This window comes from Protomyctophum parallelum (assembly GCF_964188405.1).
Source record: "Protomyctophum parallelum genome assembly, chromosome: 13".
Lineage (NCBI taxonomy): Eukaryota > Metazoa > Chordata > Actinopteri > Myctophiformes > Myctophidae > Protomyctophum > Protomyctophum parallelum.
In genome coordinates, this window is record NC_139708.1 from 47,643,681 (window position 1) to 47,660,843 (window position 17,163).

The 17,163-nt window shown below is 43.9% G+C and overlaps 1 protein-coding gene across 1 annotated transcript; it reads right to left on the reverse strand.

The window, feature by feature from the left end:
- gsg1 (germ cell associated 1) lies at positions 1–10,714 on the reverse strand (the record flags this gene model as incomplete). Its single annotated transcript, XM_083779181.1, has 5 exons — positions 1–532; positions 2,974–3,085; positions 4,829–5,002; positions 6,227–6,274; positions 10,420–10,714. 5 exons carry the CDS (start codon positions 10,712–10,714, stop codon positions 1–3), a joined length of 1,161 nt encoding a protein of 386 aa, XP_083635307.1.
- Between the last annotated feature and the right edge of the window lie 6,449 nt (positions 10,715–17,163).

Genomic DNA, 17,163 nt, shown 5'->3' on the forward strand with positions numbered 1-17,163 from the left:
TCAACGTGGGCCGTTGTACACGTCCTCGTGGGGATGGTAGCGGGAGCCGGCGCCGCGGCCGTCTCTGGGAGCGGGCAGGTGGGCGACAGAGACGGAAGAGGAGGAGGTGCAGGGAGGAGGAGAGGCCAGGGACAGGCGGTGGAGGTGCCAGTGGGACAGAGGAGGTGCATTGTGGGACGGAGGCGATGGCGGCGGCGGCGGCGGGGGGAAGGCGAGAGGGAGAGAGTGGCAGTGCTTGAGCGGGGGCGGCGAGGGCCGTGGCTGGGGCTGCAATGGGGGCTCATAGTACGGCGACAGCGGGGAGATGGGAGGGGAGGAGCGGTGGTGGTGGTAGTAATAATCGGGGGTGACGGTGGAAGGGTAGTACTGGGCCTGCGGCGGTGGTGGTGGTCCCGCGTAACTGAAGCCGCAGCGCTGGAGGAGGGCCGAGCTGCGTCTGCGTATGGGGCCGACCATCAGGATCTTCTTGGTGTAGTTGTTGAGGGTGGAGACGCCCGCCGCCATGCAGAAGGTGAAGGCTATCCACGCGACGCTGACGGGAAGAGTAGACATGTTGGATTGTTTTGTGGTTTGTTGTATACGCAAGACACACTGTAGTGGATATTGAGTGGGGCTTCCTGTCAAACACTTTGAGCTGTTCTCTGGGTTTGAGAGTAGTCACACCTGTGCAAGACCAGTTTGTGAAACAGTATTTCTTTTTTTATATATATATATATATATTTTATCCCACGATTTTGTAACCCATTTTTCACCCCTGTGTCAATCGTCTAATGTGATCCTCCACCAACCTATAGTCCCCATATATGGGGGACAAGGGGAGAGCAACGGACTTGAACTCATGCTTCCTTCATGCCTGAGTGTCCAAGTTGCTCCTTTACACCTTCCCTGGTTGGACGTAGCGCGTGGAAGGAACACGTTATTCCAAACAGTATTCAATGTGTGATAGGATCATACAGTGAAGATACGATCTGGCGAACTGTCAGGAAGGGTCTAAATTTGAAGGTTGAATTTAAATCGTATTAGTGACTTTCTTCACATGTTTTTTAAAGGTTAGGGTTGAGTCTAATATTACTCCGAGGTACTTGAACTCTGGGACAACAAGGTCAAGTTCCTCTCCACCCAGAAACACATTTGAGGACTCCAACACAACTGGTCTTTTGGAGAAGGCCATGCAGACTGTCTTTTTGGCATTCAAGAGCACAGACATTAATCTATAAGCCATGCAGTCTTGAATGCTTGTCACTGGGCTGAGGTTAAAGTTATTGACACATCTGCATAGCTTTTACCAGTCGTTGTGTAGCTGTTGAACTTGAGAGTGGAGACGCCCGCCGCCATGCAGAAGGTGAAGGCTATCCACGCCACGCTGACGGGAAGAGGACATGTTGGATTGTTTGTATACGCAAGACACACTGTACTGGATATTATACAGTATAATTATGATGCTCACATGAAACCATCATGCCAGCCCCAGGGTTGATTTAGTCGACTAATAATACTATGACGAAGAAATGTTCGTCGACTACCTTTTGTCACCGACGAAAACTAAATGGAAACTAAGCGATGGTGACTAAAACTGAGACTGAATATATTTAGTCAACAAAAATGTTTTTTTGTCGCGGACCTGGTGACGAGGCCCAGCGGCGTCGAGTACGTCCGGGGGTGCTTGAGGGCTGAAGCACCCGCTGACACAATGGGCGCGTTCGGAAATAGCGCACTGAGCGCACTGTGCTATGTAAACCAATAGGCGAGTGCGCTCCCGCACTGGGGGGCGGGAGGGCACCCACTGCCGTTATAAGAACTTTCCGCGCCTGAGTCGAGGCCGTCGCGTTATGATGACGAAACCGGAAATCGACCCGTGCTCTGGGCTGCAAGGGCTTCTGGGAAAATGAGTTAAATGCACGTGAGCGGTATAGTTTCTTTCAACTGGGCTCCAGTAGCTCTCACTGCCTGTTGTTGTTCCGGATCGCGACGGCGGCAGATTTTTCGGATCGTCAAAAAGCCGTGGAACTATATTTTCAAGGCGCGAATACTTTGGCGTTATGCTCCAAAAGGTAATTAAACAATCTCGGCAGCCTCGGTATATTCATTTAAAGCCCTCAATCCAATTCTAACTGTGGAAAGCAGAAAGAAATGTTCAAGAAATTCTAGCAGCAACATTACGGTAAGTACATCATTAAGTGCATCAATACGTGTCCTTATTATATCAAAAATAAAGTCATGGAACTATATTTTCAGGGAGATTTTCATGGATCAAAGGCGCAAATACCTTGGCGTTATGCTCCAAAGGGTAATTGGACAAACAATCTCGGCAGCCTCGGTATATGACAACTTTTAATCTAAAGCCGTCAAGGTGTTAATAGCTGAATAGGATGGGGGGGGGGCAGCCCTGATGAAGGTCAAAACATGTCGGTTCAATAAAGCTTTCCTCCTTTTTAACTATTAAGTTGTAAGAAAAAAGCGTTACAGGAAAAGGGCAGAAAATGAATGAATCTGGTCATAAGAGGTTTCTCTCGGCTGGTCTGCTAGTATAGCTCGTATCTCGTCTCTACACATGGATCAACAACAAACTAAAGAAAAAGCCGGCACATACACCGGACATCCGGCGCTAGTTGAAAGGCATTATGGGAAATGCAGTTCCAGCAAACGCCAAGTAAATGAATACAGCAACAGAAACAGCAATTCTAAATGAATTCAATTATTTTTTAACTCAACAAGTCTTTTTAAACTGTTAAATAACAATAATATAAAATAAACAGCTTTTAAACATTATGAAATGAAATGTCACAATAACTATGTAACCCAAATAGTTACAACATAAGTGTGCCCGGATCTCCGCTTTTTTCTATAGATGGGGGGGGCAGGTCTACACTCCTGTGTTTTAACATCAGTTGTTATGGTGGTACTTGGGGAGAGCCAGGTATTTTCTGTGGTGGTACTTGGGTTGAAAACGTGTGTTAGTTATAGAGGACTTACTAGAAGGCCCAGGAGTAGCTGTAGCTGTGAGGCTTGAAGCTTTCTGGTCCCATCAAGGCTGTTGTCTGAAACACCTGCATGAACATCATGTGTGCTACCATCCCCACGAGACCTAGTGCACGCACACGCACACACACACACACACACACACACACACACACACACACACACACACACACACACACACACACACACACACACACACACACACACACACACACACACACACACACACACACACACACACACACACACACACACACACACACACACACACACACAGTAAAATGTCTCCCCCAGAACTATATCAGCAGCCAGATGTGATGCAAAAGCCATTGCATAAAATGTCAGACAGACAGAATCAAATGTGTTGTAGGGTAATATAGGTTAGTAGACCAACAACAGGTTACCTGACTTTACTAGATTGCAATCACTTGTGAAATATGTACATGTGTGTGTAACTGTGTGTGTATATATATATATATATATATATATATAATAAAATGTTATATCTCTACTGTCAGGAAGAAACCACTCCAAAATGTAAATTTTTCAGGAAATGAAAAATATAAGAAAACAAAGCAATGTTTCCTCATCAAAGTCGGTGTAGTGAATTGTCAAAATGTTACTTCCATGAGAGGTGGAGAGGTGGTGGAGTTAGCTGCTTTAGCAGACAGTTTGAGGGTCCAATGGAGTTAAGAGGTTTTGTCCCATGCGCTTTTTACTACTTTCTATTGGTTCAATATTATTTTAACACACAGATGTGGGGTCCGGGGACCCCTAGGGGTCCTTGAGGGAGTTCCAGAGGGTCCCCAGCTAATTAATAATTTGTTCCATTTGTACACTCTCAGAGTTAAATTAGCATTGATTTTACAATATAAATTGGGGGTCCCAGAGATAGAAATGCCATTAAATGGGGGTCCGTAGTCTAATGCATGTCAAACTGGGGGGTCCTTGAAATTAACCCATTTTGAGTGGGAACCCCTTTTGGTGGTTACATACATTATGTTATAATTTAGCTATTGAAAAATAGCAGATCTACAAGCTCATAGCGCGCCACTCGGTGGCGCGCTATGAGCTTGTAGGTCTGCTATTTTTGAAAAATCGTGAAAATATTTATTTCAGAAAATTGGAGGATTTAGAAGATTCTTTTTTAATTTCGAGTTCAGGCCTAAATGGGTTAAACAGGTTGAGAATCACTGTTAGAGAGCCGTAAAAATCTTCTCTTATGGGGGTCCCTGGCATATATTTTCATATAGGGGTCCACGTGGCTATACGTGCCAGTTTGGGGACCACTGTAATGTACGGTATATAACCACTGTAATGTACGGTGTATATAACCACTGTAATGTACGGTGTATATAACCACTGTAATGTACGGTATATATAACCACTGTAATGTACGGTGTATATATGTGATGACTTGTAACTTTAATAAAATACTTATAACCACTGTAATGTACGGTGTATATAACCACTGTAATGTACGGTGTATATAACCACTGTAATGTACGGTGTATATAACCACTGTAATGTACGGTATATATAACCACTGTAATGTACGGTGTATATAACCACTGTAATGTACGGTGTATATAACCACTGTAATGTACGGTGTATATAACCACTGTAATGTACGGTGTATATAACCACTGTAATGTACGGTGTATATAACCACTGTAATGTACGGTGTATATAACCACTGTAATGTACGGTGTATATAACCACTGTAATGTACGGTGTATATAACCACTGTAATGTACGGTGTATATAACCACTGTAATGTACGGTGTATATAACCACTGTAATGTACGGTGTATATAACCACTGTAATGTACGGTATAATATAGCCTACCTCCCGTCACGGTGAACACGGCAGCGAAGGAGTTGAGCAGCTGACCCCAGAGCAGCCGGGTGGCTCCGGGACAGCAGCTGCTGGTCAGACACAGCTGGACGGACAGCAGCACACAGCTGACCACCAGCAGGCCCACGTACATGACCTCCATGGACACGGACAGCCACATGATGGCTGGGGTCCAGTCGACAGGCGTTATGGGGTCAGTTATGGGGTCCAGTCGACAGGCGATATATATGGGGGTTCCGTTATGGGGTCCGGGACGTCCCCAAAGACAAAGAGACAGTGTGTGAGAGAAAGGTATACACATGGCACGCAGGTGGGTATATCTTCTAACCCATTCTGACCTGAGATCAGATTCATACGAGGTTTCCGCTGGACACACACTGGTCTGATGAACCCATTCTGACCTGAGATCAGATTCTAGAAATGTCAGTCGTTCTTCGATTTTTTCAAAAATAGCAGACCTACAAGCTCGTATCGCGCCACTCGGTGGCGCGATATGAGCTTGTAGATCTGCTATTTTTCAATAGCTAAAGCATAACATGATGCTGACACCAAAATGGGTGCCCGTTCAGAATGGGCTAATAGAAGAGTTGCGACATTGAGGGGGCAGAAACAGAGCGCTCGAGCGCTGTTCATGCAAGCCTGAGCTGAGACAAGCTGGAGTTGGAAATACATTGTTTTCAACGAGGGCGGCGCAAATAAGAGCTATTTTAAGCATGTGTGCAACATGACGACTGTTAAAAGTATTGTGTAGTATAACAACTAAAGTCTCTTTAATGTCTATGTTGTACTATTACTACAAAAAAAATCTAAAATAAAAGGGATTTAAGATCATTAAAGCTGGGTCCAATGCATTTCTGCCTTCCGGTCCAGGACTTCTCCCACTTGGCTGTCCCCACGCTCAATGTGTAGTCTATGTAGGAGAGCCGCCATTGGACTGAAGCCCCATGAAGTGAACGCAGTTTGTGTAACTCTGTCTATATCTCCCCCCCCCACACTTTCCCCCCACTGTATATGTTTCTTTTCCCTTTTTACCTTTTATGATGAATTTCTGTTCTGTTCTTTGTCTATATAGAAGTGTCTATTTGTACGTCTCTAAATTTTTTGATGAATTGAACATGGTGGACCCTCTTGTAGACAAGTGTAATGCTTAATTAGGTCGTCCACTCACAGTTAACAGTCTTTGTATTGAGTTTGTGCTTGAAATGTACTGTAATTCTGCAAACTGTTAATAAATATTTCAATCAATCAATCAAACAAACAATCAAAGGGTATATCACTCAAACAAACAATGCAGGTGGGTATTATATATCACTCAAATGATCAAACAATTGATTGAACAATCAACCGATCAATGCAAAGCAAAAGCACACAATTTAAACCTGTACCTACCTTTCTCATTGGCCGGCGTCAACGTATGGAACAAACAGCAGTTTTCCTCTGGAAAAGAGAAAGTGAACAATCATGTATGATTCAGTGTTCAGTTGGTACTTTAAAGCAGGGGTTTTCAACTGGTTTTGATCCAGGGACCACCATTCTGACTAGCAGCAGCCTGGGGACCACCACTATTGTTTCGGGTGACACAATAGTGGTGGGGCATTCATGCACCAGGGTTAAGATTGTTTTTGTTTTCTTCTTACTTGTTACTCAGTGAGTAACAAGTAAGAAGAAAACAAGTAATACTCACTAATCACACTATCACAGGCTACATTCATGAGCTGGACAAAAAAAACTATGTTTCAAAGTATTTTATTATCAAAAGTTTTACTAAAGTGTTTTTTACTTGTACTAATTGCAGGACTCAAAATAATAATCCATTTCAGTTAATCACCCAAACACTGAAGACACATTTGACACTTGGTGCATTTGACAGTCACAGTAGGTTTGTTTCTGACAACCCCCCCCCCCCCCTCCCCACACACACACACAGAAACAGAATATATATATTTTTATCTTATTCTATTTTAATAATCTTCTCTTTATTTTAACCAACCTACAACCTGCACTACATTTTACTAGGGCCTTATACAGTACCTTTCTAACATACAGAGGGAACTGTTCATTGTGTACCGTCACTTTAAAAGCGTAATGTATACATCATCGTACGACGGTGTCACGCACCAAAAATAGCCAATCTACAAGCTGACACCGGGGCTCCACCGGGCGCGTTGCGCCTCCGTCGTGTGCGTCAAAAAACGAACCGGCCAACCGGGGCAATTTTAATGCAGTCACGCAACGCAACACAACGTGGGCAGTGGAGCCACCCTTCATTGATTACAACGTTAACATTCCCTGACGGAGACGCGACGCTGACGGGCCCGGTGGAGCCCGCACCTGGTTGCATCGCGTTGTGAGCTTGTATAGCTCTGCCTTTTCGGCAACGATAGACTGAGAAGTTGCACATTGAATAGTGAATAGTGAATACTATTATATATAGTATTATGTGAGACTATTCAATCGATCCGCGGCAGATATTATAACTCTATGGCAGGGAGATTTGACTTTCCCAAACGTATTATTATGAATTGAATGAATAATTTATGGCAACGTCTTACCGTGCTTGCCTTGGGCAGCAAGCACGGTATGCATGCATGCGTTGGGTGGAAGAGCAGGATGGTTGTTCCGCTGGCCGCTGATGACTCCGTCAGCTTTTCTTTTGGTTTATTTGACACCTTGAGCACTTGACTTTTTGAAATGTTAGATTTGACTTAAGTTATTATTATTATTTAAGTTATTATTATTATTTACAAACAAGTAAAAAGAGTGCAAATAAGTTTTCTATTATATATTAGAAAGGTAAAAAAGAAAGTAAAGAAAAAAAGGCAAAAATGTAACTTTTCTGAATGCCTGGCTGCGGACCACCAGCAGTACCTCCGCTGACCACCAGGGGCCGCGGACCACCGGTTGAAAACCCCTGCTTTAAAGGGACATTTAAACACACAAATTATCCTGCACCAGCAAATTACAAACGCCTACATTTCCAGCAGAGGCAACCGCTTTATTATACAAACCTCTTTCTACCCTTTTATGTACAGTATTATACTGTTGGATAGAACCTGAAACTGCTGTGTCTTTCCACACTCTGACCCCGAAAATCAGTCTCAAACGGGCTAGCGGAAGCCGGAAAACGGCCAGTGTATTTTATTTTATTTTTTGAATCCCATTAACCTCTCTCTCCCTGGGTTTCTAATCCATAATTGAGTCATGCTGTTAGAGTCTAAATCTCCCTGAGCAGAACACGCACACTGATGATAATCCTCTTTGGTTAACAAACACACACACACACAGAGTCGCACACACACACACACACACAAACACACACACGCGCACGCACACGCACGCACACAACCTGAGGTCTCAAAATCATATTTACGCACGCACAGCTTCCCGTCCTGATATAAACCCATTTGAATCTCTCATTGTTATTATCAGACAATGTGGGGTTTTTTTTCTCTCCTTGGTGAATCCTCATCTCACCTTGGGAACACCCTCTATATGCAACGCATAAGCAATCATAAACTCATCACAATGCATGACCCGGGTTAGGAAATAATATATAAATAAATAAATATACGCACTATATATATATAATCCCGGTAAAATAAGTAGGAGGCATGTGATTATGTAGAGCTGGGTCAACACCCCCATGTTGGTCTTCATATAGTTGGACTTATTTCACATTCAAGCTCGTACATTTCCTCCAATCTGTAACTGCATGACTTTAGTCCATTTAGACCTGAGGACAGCATCCGTGTCACCTTATAGCTTTTAACCACTTTATAATCATTATTTTTATGTTTTATTATTAAAGGAGAATTCCATACTAAAAGGCTTTCTTACCTTTCATTGTAGTTGTTACGTCCCCACCAAAGAGGTCCAGGTGTTATTTTGTGCAAAAGCTCCTTATTGGCTATTTCCCCTACCATAAGCCCTAAATGAATTGCATTGAATGCATCGCTCAAAATTATAATTTCTTTGTATATATCCTCTCTTCATAATGTAAATAATATCCCAAGCGGCACACTTTACTACTTCTTTCGATGGAAATAAGCGAACTAGCATAACACCCCATAGCCCCATTCAATTCCCATTCAATGCAATGCAATTCATTGAGGGCTTATGGTAGGGAAAATAGCCAATAAGGAGTTTTTGCACAAAAAAACACCTGGACCTCTTTGGTGGGGACATAACAACTACAAAGAAAGGTAAGAAAGATAAGAAAGCATTCTATCGTGGAATTCTCCTTTAAATGGGTTTTTTTTTGTGGCTTTCGCCTTTATTTTATATTTTTTTATGGAGGGACGGACAGTAGGCCGACAGGAAATGGGGGGAGAGCGATGGGGGGGTGACAGGCACTAAGGGCTGTCAGGATCTGGAGTCGAACCCGCGGCACACTGCCAGACTGGATTGCCAGCCAAGATGCCTGGACCGCTGAGCCACGGCCCAGGCCTATGACCATTATTTTAAACTTCGCCCAGAGTGCAGCTCTATGATCATGAAAATGTGTGCAAATCTTTTAATGTATATTATTTTTCTTGACAGAAAACTGTCAGGATTTAGGAGAGATTTTGTAGAATCTGGTCTCAGGTCTTAATGTGCATACTAGGCAAACGGACGACTCACTTCACGAAGTACAAAGCTGTCAAGTTCTCACAGTCACAACCGACTGTGTGCCATAGACCTCTATATATAGATGGAGACACAACCGACCATGTGCCATAGACTTCTATATATAGATGGAGACACAACCAACCATGTGCCATAGACTTCTATATATAGATGGAGACACAACCGACCATGTGCCATAGACTTCTACAGCATATATAGATGGAGACACACAATATAGCCTAGACTACCTGCATACCAATTCCACCCCTGCTCACAATGTGCAGCTCATAAAAGAGTACATCGTTATCTTTCAAAACACTATGGAGACAGTGATGAGCTGGTGCTCGCACAGCAAAGCCAGGCTGCAGTGATCCAGTGTTGTTTTTGGCAGCACATTTACATTTTAGTTTTAGTCTCTTCAATAGTTTTCATTTAGTTTTAGTCACATTTTTTAAATGTATTTTGGGGACGGGCCTTGATGCCATCGTATAATGACTGATTTTACACTTGCTGAAAATCGCAGATCTACAAGCCCATGTGAGCGTGGAAGGAACACGTTATTCCAACCAGTTCCTTTCCCCTCCATCAGGCGCCCCGGCTGGCCAGGGGGTGGTACCCAGGACCTTCTATAGCTGTGAGGCGACAGCACTACCGACTGTGCCACCGTGCCCCCTGGTGAATCGATTTCACTAAAGAGACCCAGCTGTGATCGGTCGCTTGGCGAGCCTATAATATGCATGATATAATATTTTTTTTATTCCAAACCTTGTATTGGTGTTTTAAATTAGTTTGGGCCTGTTTGGCCTTTGTCAGCGTCTGATAATGCTGATGAAGGCCAAACAGGCCGAAAGGCCGTCAGAGGTAGATACATTTATGTGAAAAGGACATACAATGAGTGCTGGCATTGTGTACTTTTTTGCTCATTTTCAACTAGTCAACTAGTAAAGTCATGCCCAGTGAACGCCCTCGTGGCTCACCCCAGGCGTCCGTGTAGATGTCCTCCTGGCAGCTGCGGAACAGTCCCACGTGGAAGGCGGGGAAGACGAAGCCGTCATCGCCGGTCTCCCATGAGAACTGGATGGCGACGGAGTTGGACACGCCGGGCACGGGGATGCAGCCCAGGTGCTTGGTGGGCGTGCACAGGGGCTTAGGCACCTTCTGCTGGCCCACCACCCAGTAGGAGGACGTGAGGGACAGCGTGCCCAGGACCAGCGACACCACCGTCTGAAGGAAGGACAGGCGCGGGGAGCGGAGGCGCTGGAGGAACGCCATGGTTGGATGGATGGATGGATGGATGGCTGGTGGTGCAGAAGTGACAGGGGTAAGGTAAGGTAGGTAAGTTACTTTTATTTATAGAGCGCCTTTCAAAACAACCGTTACAAAGTGCTATATACAAAGTATAGCACGTAGCTGCAGCCTTCACCTGCCTTTGCAATGCATTTTGACCCCCCAGGCAGATTAAGTCTGGCCCCTCTAAATGCATTTTGACCCCCCAGGCAGATTAAGTCTGGCCCCTCTCAATGCATTTTGACCCCCCAGGCAGATTAAGTCTGGCCCCTCTCAATGCATTTTGACCCCCCAGGCAGATTAAGTCTGGCCCCTCTCAATGCATTTTGACCCAAGTGGTTACGACGAGCCAACCAGATTTGTCTGGAACCAGCCTAATAACCAACCAGGGCCCAGTATGCAAATACGGGGCGGGTCATTGCGAGAAAAACAATCTAACACTGAGAGGGACGAGACCAATATCCACACAGCGATATTAGTATCGCTACACGAGGCTAGTATTAGTGCACACATTTTGAGACATTTCCCCGAACAAATGTTCCTCCTGGTAGCGCTATAATAGGCCAATGTGAAAAGGGTGCCATTTGTTTGTTCCAAAAATGTGTTTTGCAAAAATACACCTGTTGGTGGCGCTATAACAGGCCAATGTGAATAGAGTGGGATATATTCCTCAGTCTAGTAGGAAAGTGCATGAAAGATTTCACGTCAATCGCACGCTGCGTTCATGATTTGAGGCTTTTTGTTCAAAAGGGGCCAATCCTGCAAACATTGAAAGCCAATGTTAGCCAATTAGGATGGAATATGAAATATCGGACAGATCCGACTTGAACACATGACTATAGAGATAGTGTGAAACGATTTGCGGATTTTAGGACAATATCTGGAGGAGTAATAGCAAAAACTGTGTGCCTCCTGGTGGCGCTATAACAGGCCGTTCTGGAAAATCCAGAACGGAGTGTGTGTGTGTGCAAAATTTGGCATCGACCGGGTTAGCGCTGCCGGAGATTAGCTGGTAACGGACGGACGGACAAGGACACACAAACACGGACAGAGTGCAAAACATACTCTCTCCCCATGCCTTTGGCCTGGTGGAAACAATAAATGTTAAGATAAGGTGATGGTACCATGAACAACCTGGCAAAAATGTCAATATTTCTTTCTGCTTTAAGTAGCATGTGACGTGTCAAACTATGATTCTGAATCCATTGCAAGCATTTGTTTTGCAAAAAAAAATTGCCGTTTTTAGCCCAAGGAGTATTTGTTTGTGCAAAACGAATGCTTGCAATGGATTCAGAATGAAAACCCTGTAGTTTGACACGTCACATGCTACTTACAGCGGAATGACATTTAGACATGTTTGCCTTATTGTTAATGGTACCATCACCCATTTCAGCATTTTTCCACCACTGGGACTTTTGATATGTTGTTACTAATATATTTATGAAACGAAAACAGTTGAAAGAGAGTTTCTGTTGCAAAATTTGTTTCAGGTTTAGCCCCTTTTTTGGCCATAAAATGCCTGCACTAAGGTTTGTGGGGTCGATGGAGAGCAGAGAGGGGATGTAGAGGTGGGGGAAAAAAACAGAACCAAAAGAGTGATATAGGAAAAGAGAGATATATGAAGCAAAAGAGTGATAGGAAAAGAGAGATATATGAAGCAAAAGTAAGTAAATAATCACGATTTAGAAGAGGACGACAGACACACGTGTTGTACAGAGCAAATGAGAGGGATAGTGTACAGACAGAGACAGAGACATTAACCCATTCTGACCTGAGATCAGATTCATACGAGGTTTCCGCCGGACACACACTGGTCTGATGAACCCATTCTGACTTGAGATCAGATTCTAAAAATGTCAGTCGTTCTTCGATTTTTTTCAAAAATAGCAGACCTACAAGCTCGTATCGCGCCACTCGGTGGCGCGATATGAGCTTGTAGATCTGCTATTTTTCAATAGCTAAAGCATAACATGATGCTGACACCAAAATGGGTGCCCGTTCAGAATGGGATAACAAAAAGTGTTAAGCCTGATTTAGCACAAAGGGTCGCGTTTGCCGAAAATAGCCTATCAATAAGCTGGCTAATCGATGTGTCCTGGATGAAACGCGTTGTCAGCTTGCCTGTTTTTACTTTGTGTGTGTGTGTGTGTGCAACACAGCTGTGCGGCAGAGCCTAAATGAGCCAGTATACAGAGCACGCCATCATAGAAAGAGATAAAACACATGCAAAACACATGCGAGAGACATGATGTGTGAGCAGCTCCAGACATGACGTCTGGATTTGGATGGCGTTGTTTTCAGTGCGGATGGACGCCATGACAACACCTCACACTTCAGCGAAACTATTTAGACCTGCAGGCCAATTCTAAAGAAATGGCCTCTAAAATCAGACAGTATTCTGAAAAGCCATGCGTTTTCCATGTCAAGGAGTTGTTCTAGGGGACCTTCCAGAATCAAATATTTGAGGAAAATAAATGTTGGCTCTGAAAGAATATATATTCGAAGATTTGCGCCACAGCTTCATGATTTTTAAAAAAATAGCAGATCTACAAGCTCGTAGAGCTGCTATTTTTCAATAGCTAAAATATAACATAATGCTTTACACACCAAAAGGGGTGGGGGGTGGGGTTCCCGCCCAAAATGGGTGCATGCCTAACAAAAATTGTATCTTGAGATCCACATGTTGGCTCCCATGTGGACCTGTGACGTTTCCCATGACTTACATGACCCCAAATTTGGTAAATAAGTAACCACACCGTGGGTTCTTTTTAATTGCAATATCGCCGATCAATTGCAACATCGCCGATACCCTGTCATTACAAATTCACAAAATGCGAACGCTTGTCTTTGCACAACATCATGACATTAAATGACTCGGCTGGGTAAACATTATGTCAAGCCGTTTCCGAATGTCTCGGTTCAAATAACTTTGACGACTCGAGCATTTACCATCACTTTTGCACTACATTAGCTTATTCAAATTGTCATGGGAAATCTAGGCGTAAATATGTGATATGGTCTCTATAACCCCAACCCTCTGGGACGCCAGAATGCACTGCTGAGCCTAGTGGAGATGTCGAGGGGTTAAATCAGCTAAACGTTGGTGAAAGTAGGACCCCACTTGACAACCCCTGTGAATTAAGTGTCTAGCTGTCTCGACATCACAGTGCTCAAGTCTTCCATCCTTAGGTATGACTATGCGGTCAAGTCAGGGGGGCAGTCAGCCAGATATTTCGTGAAGCCTCATTTGAAATCGGTAGTTCATATAATGGCCTGTTGTGGCGCTGGACTGGACCCAAAAAGCCCCATAGCTCCATAGAGGCCCATGTATTTTGGCCCAACTTCACCTAGACTGTATTACCTTAATAAACATGGTCATGAATACTTTCTTCTTCCAGTCACTAGTTTAAAGTCTCATTTCTAATGTCATAATATTCTTTTTGGAAAATTATGGTCCCATTAATTAAAAAAATGACCATAAAGAAAAAAGTCTATGATCGGGATTCCCCTCCCACTCGAGTCAAAATAAAAACCAACGGAGAAGAAGGGGGGAAGTCCCGCCTCGTTGTCTGGGCAGCCAATGGCCAGCTGGTCCAAAACGGAGCCAGCCAATGGCCAGCTGGTACCAAACGGATCTAGAAAGATGGCGACTTACAGTGCAGGAATAACAGGCTTCATTTTACGTCCATGTTAGACCCGGCGAACGCTTTGTCCATATTTTTTACAGTCTATGGGTCAAGTGCAAGCCTGTCTCAGGGAGTAGGACACCACTGCCTTGCAGAGTCCCTATAGGCACTTTGGACTTAACATCATGTCCTGTGTTTTCAAAACCAATCTCACATTGACTAACGGGAATAAATAATAAACATATAGTTGCAGAGTATCTAAACATAACGAGATAAACACATGAACCTTTTAGAGGTAACATCCATCTTAATTCCCCCGAGTTGATTAGTGACTTTTCTTTTATCATGTTTGGAGAACGAACGGGACAGGTTTTACATGGCTAATTAGTATTACACATTTCGTCGACTAATGCTATGACAAAAAAAAATCCGTCGCCTACCTTTTTTCACTGACGAAAACTAAATGGAAACTAAGCTATGATGACTAAAACCAAGACTAAATATAGAAAATGTCGTCAACAAAAACTAGACTAAAGGGAAGAGACTATAGGGGACATCCACTTGGTTGCATGCTGAAAATAGCAGATCTACAGCTGAGCTTGTAGATCCACTATTTTCAGCGTAAAAGTGTAAAACCAGTCATTACGACAGCATCAAGGACCGACAAAATATATTTTAGTTGACAAAATCAACTGTAGATTTAGTCGAGTAAAATCTTACAGTCGACTAAAACTAAAAACATTCCAGGTGACTAAAACTAAACTAAATCAATTCAAGAGACTATGACAAAATCAAAAGTGGCTATCAAAATCAACACTGCTCACACTAACAGCGGCTCTTAATCTCTAGGCAGATGGACTCTTGGACAGACAAAACTGGTGCCAGAATGCGTGTATTTCCAGGAGACACACAAACAGACAAAACCATTGGAACGCTCGACGTCAAGCGGTGGAATTTGATGAAATTTATGTAAACACCATTAGGGAATAATAGTAATAAAAATAAACGCTCACCTTTTTTTGACCTCACGTCTTACTTTTCCTAGGCTGCAGTGGGTGCTAGTGTGGAAGGCCACGGCAAAACGACAATGTGTCACACTCGATGTCCTGCTCCTCTCGAGAATAGAGAGTGAGTTTCTGTGTGTGTGTGTGTGTGTGTGTGTGTGTGTGTGGGGGGGGGGGTGGTGTTTGTTTCTGGCCAGTGACTGTGACCATGTACAATACAACACACGCACACACACACACACACACACACACACACACACACACACACACACACACACACACACACGTATACGTGTATACATCCACTCCCCACAACAATTCTTTTAAGCCAGGGGGTTCCCAACCTTTACGGATGGCTTAAAATATAAGCCATCCATACATACTAAATCCAAATGAGGACAACTCTATTCCATCTGTCCCACCACACACACACACACACACACACACACACACACACACGTATAGCAATGCAACAGCAGCTTGGTGTGTTTGAACTAATACTACTATGAGCTTGACCTTGAAAGGACGGGAAAGAAAAAGCAGATATCGAGCAGCTCTAAGTTAACCCATTTTGACCCGAGGACGATTCTACAAATCTCTTCTAAATCCTGACGGCTTTCTTCAAAAATTCATGTTTCTAATAATGTTAGTGGTTCTCAACCTTTTGCATGTCAAGGACCCCCAGAATTATCTGAATTTGGCCACCGACACCCCGTCTGAAAATATGTTGTTCCAGGGACCCTCCAGGCGCAAAGATTTTAGTTAAAAAACCTTCGCTCTGAAAGAATAATATATATATATTTTCAAAGATTTGGGCCACATTTTCACAATTTTAATGGGTCCCAAAATGGGTCCAACTATTTGTCACATACGAGAGATTTGTTCTTCCGCATTTGACACATCTATTGGAGCGCCGGTGAGCCGCAGCCGCGCCGCGCTCGGGAACCATTTGTAGTCGATCTAAACTAAACCCCTTCCAATTCAACCCTTGATGCTGATCGAGTGCCAAATCAGGGAGGCATTGGGTCCCATTTTTCAGTCTTTGATCATGACCCCGACCGCCCAGTTTCAGGGCGGACACTCTAACCACAAGGCCACTGAGCTCTGCAAAGTACCCAACAAATAACCACCCACGACCTCACAGGAAAGCCTGGTCTGCGTTCGCCGTGAGAACCGGGTCTGGAGCGGATGGTAAAAAACGTCATGTTGTAGTCACTGATTTGTAGTCATCAGGCAGGAAAACACAAGGCGGAATGAGAAAGTACACATTCAGAGTAGTCTCGCGTTACCAGATTGTAGCCTCCGCGATTTCCAAACGCTTCCATCATACAGTCTGGACCAACGGAAGCGATAAAGCGGAAGTGGAGCCTCCTCGCCACTTCCGTTTCGTCTTTACAGTCGTGCAACATTTATCCAAATAGAAATAGAAAACATCCAAGCATATATAGCTCGTTGCTTAGCAGAAAAGGAAATGAAGAAATAAGCTCTAGATATTTTAAAATATATTTTCGTGAACGGAAATGGCAGCTTCCCTTGCTCAGCTCATGGGGGCTGTAGTTCCAGACCATTACTCAGCTCATGGGGGCTGTAGTTCCAGACCATTACTCAGCTTATGGGGGCTGTAGTTCCAGACTCTATATAGCATTCCTTACTCAGCTCATGGGGGCTGTAGTTCCAGACTCTCTATATAGCATTCGGAGATTGTGGAATAGTTGTCTGGCTACGCGAGACTAAATTCATAGTAGTGATTCCGCCTCGTGGTTTCCTGCCAGATGACTACAAATCATTGGACTACAACATGACG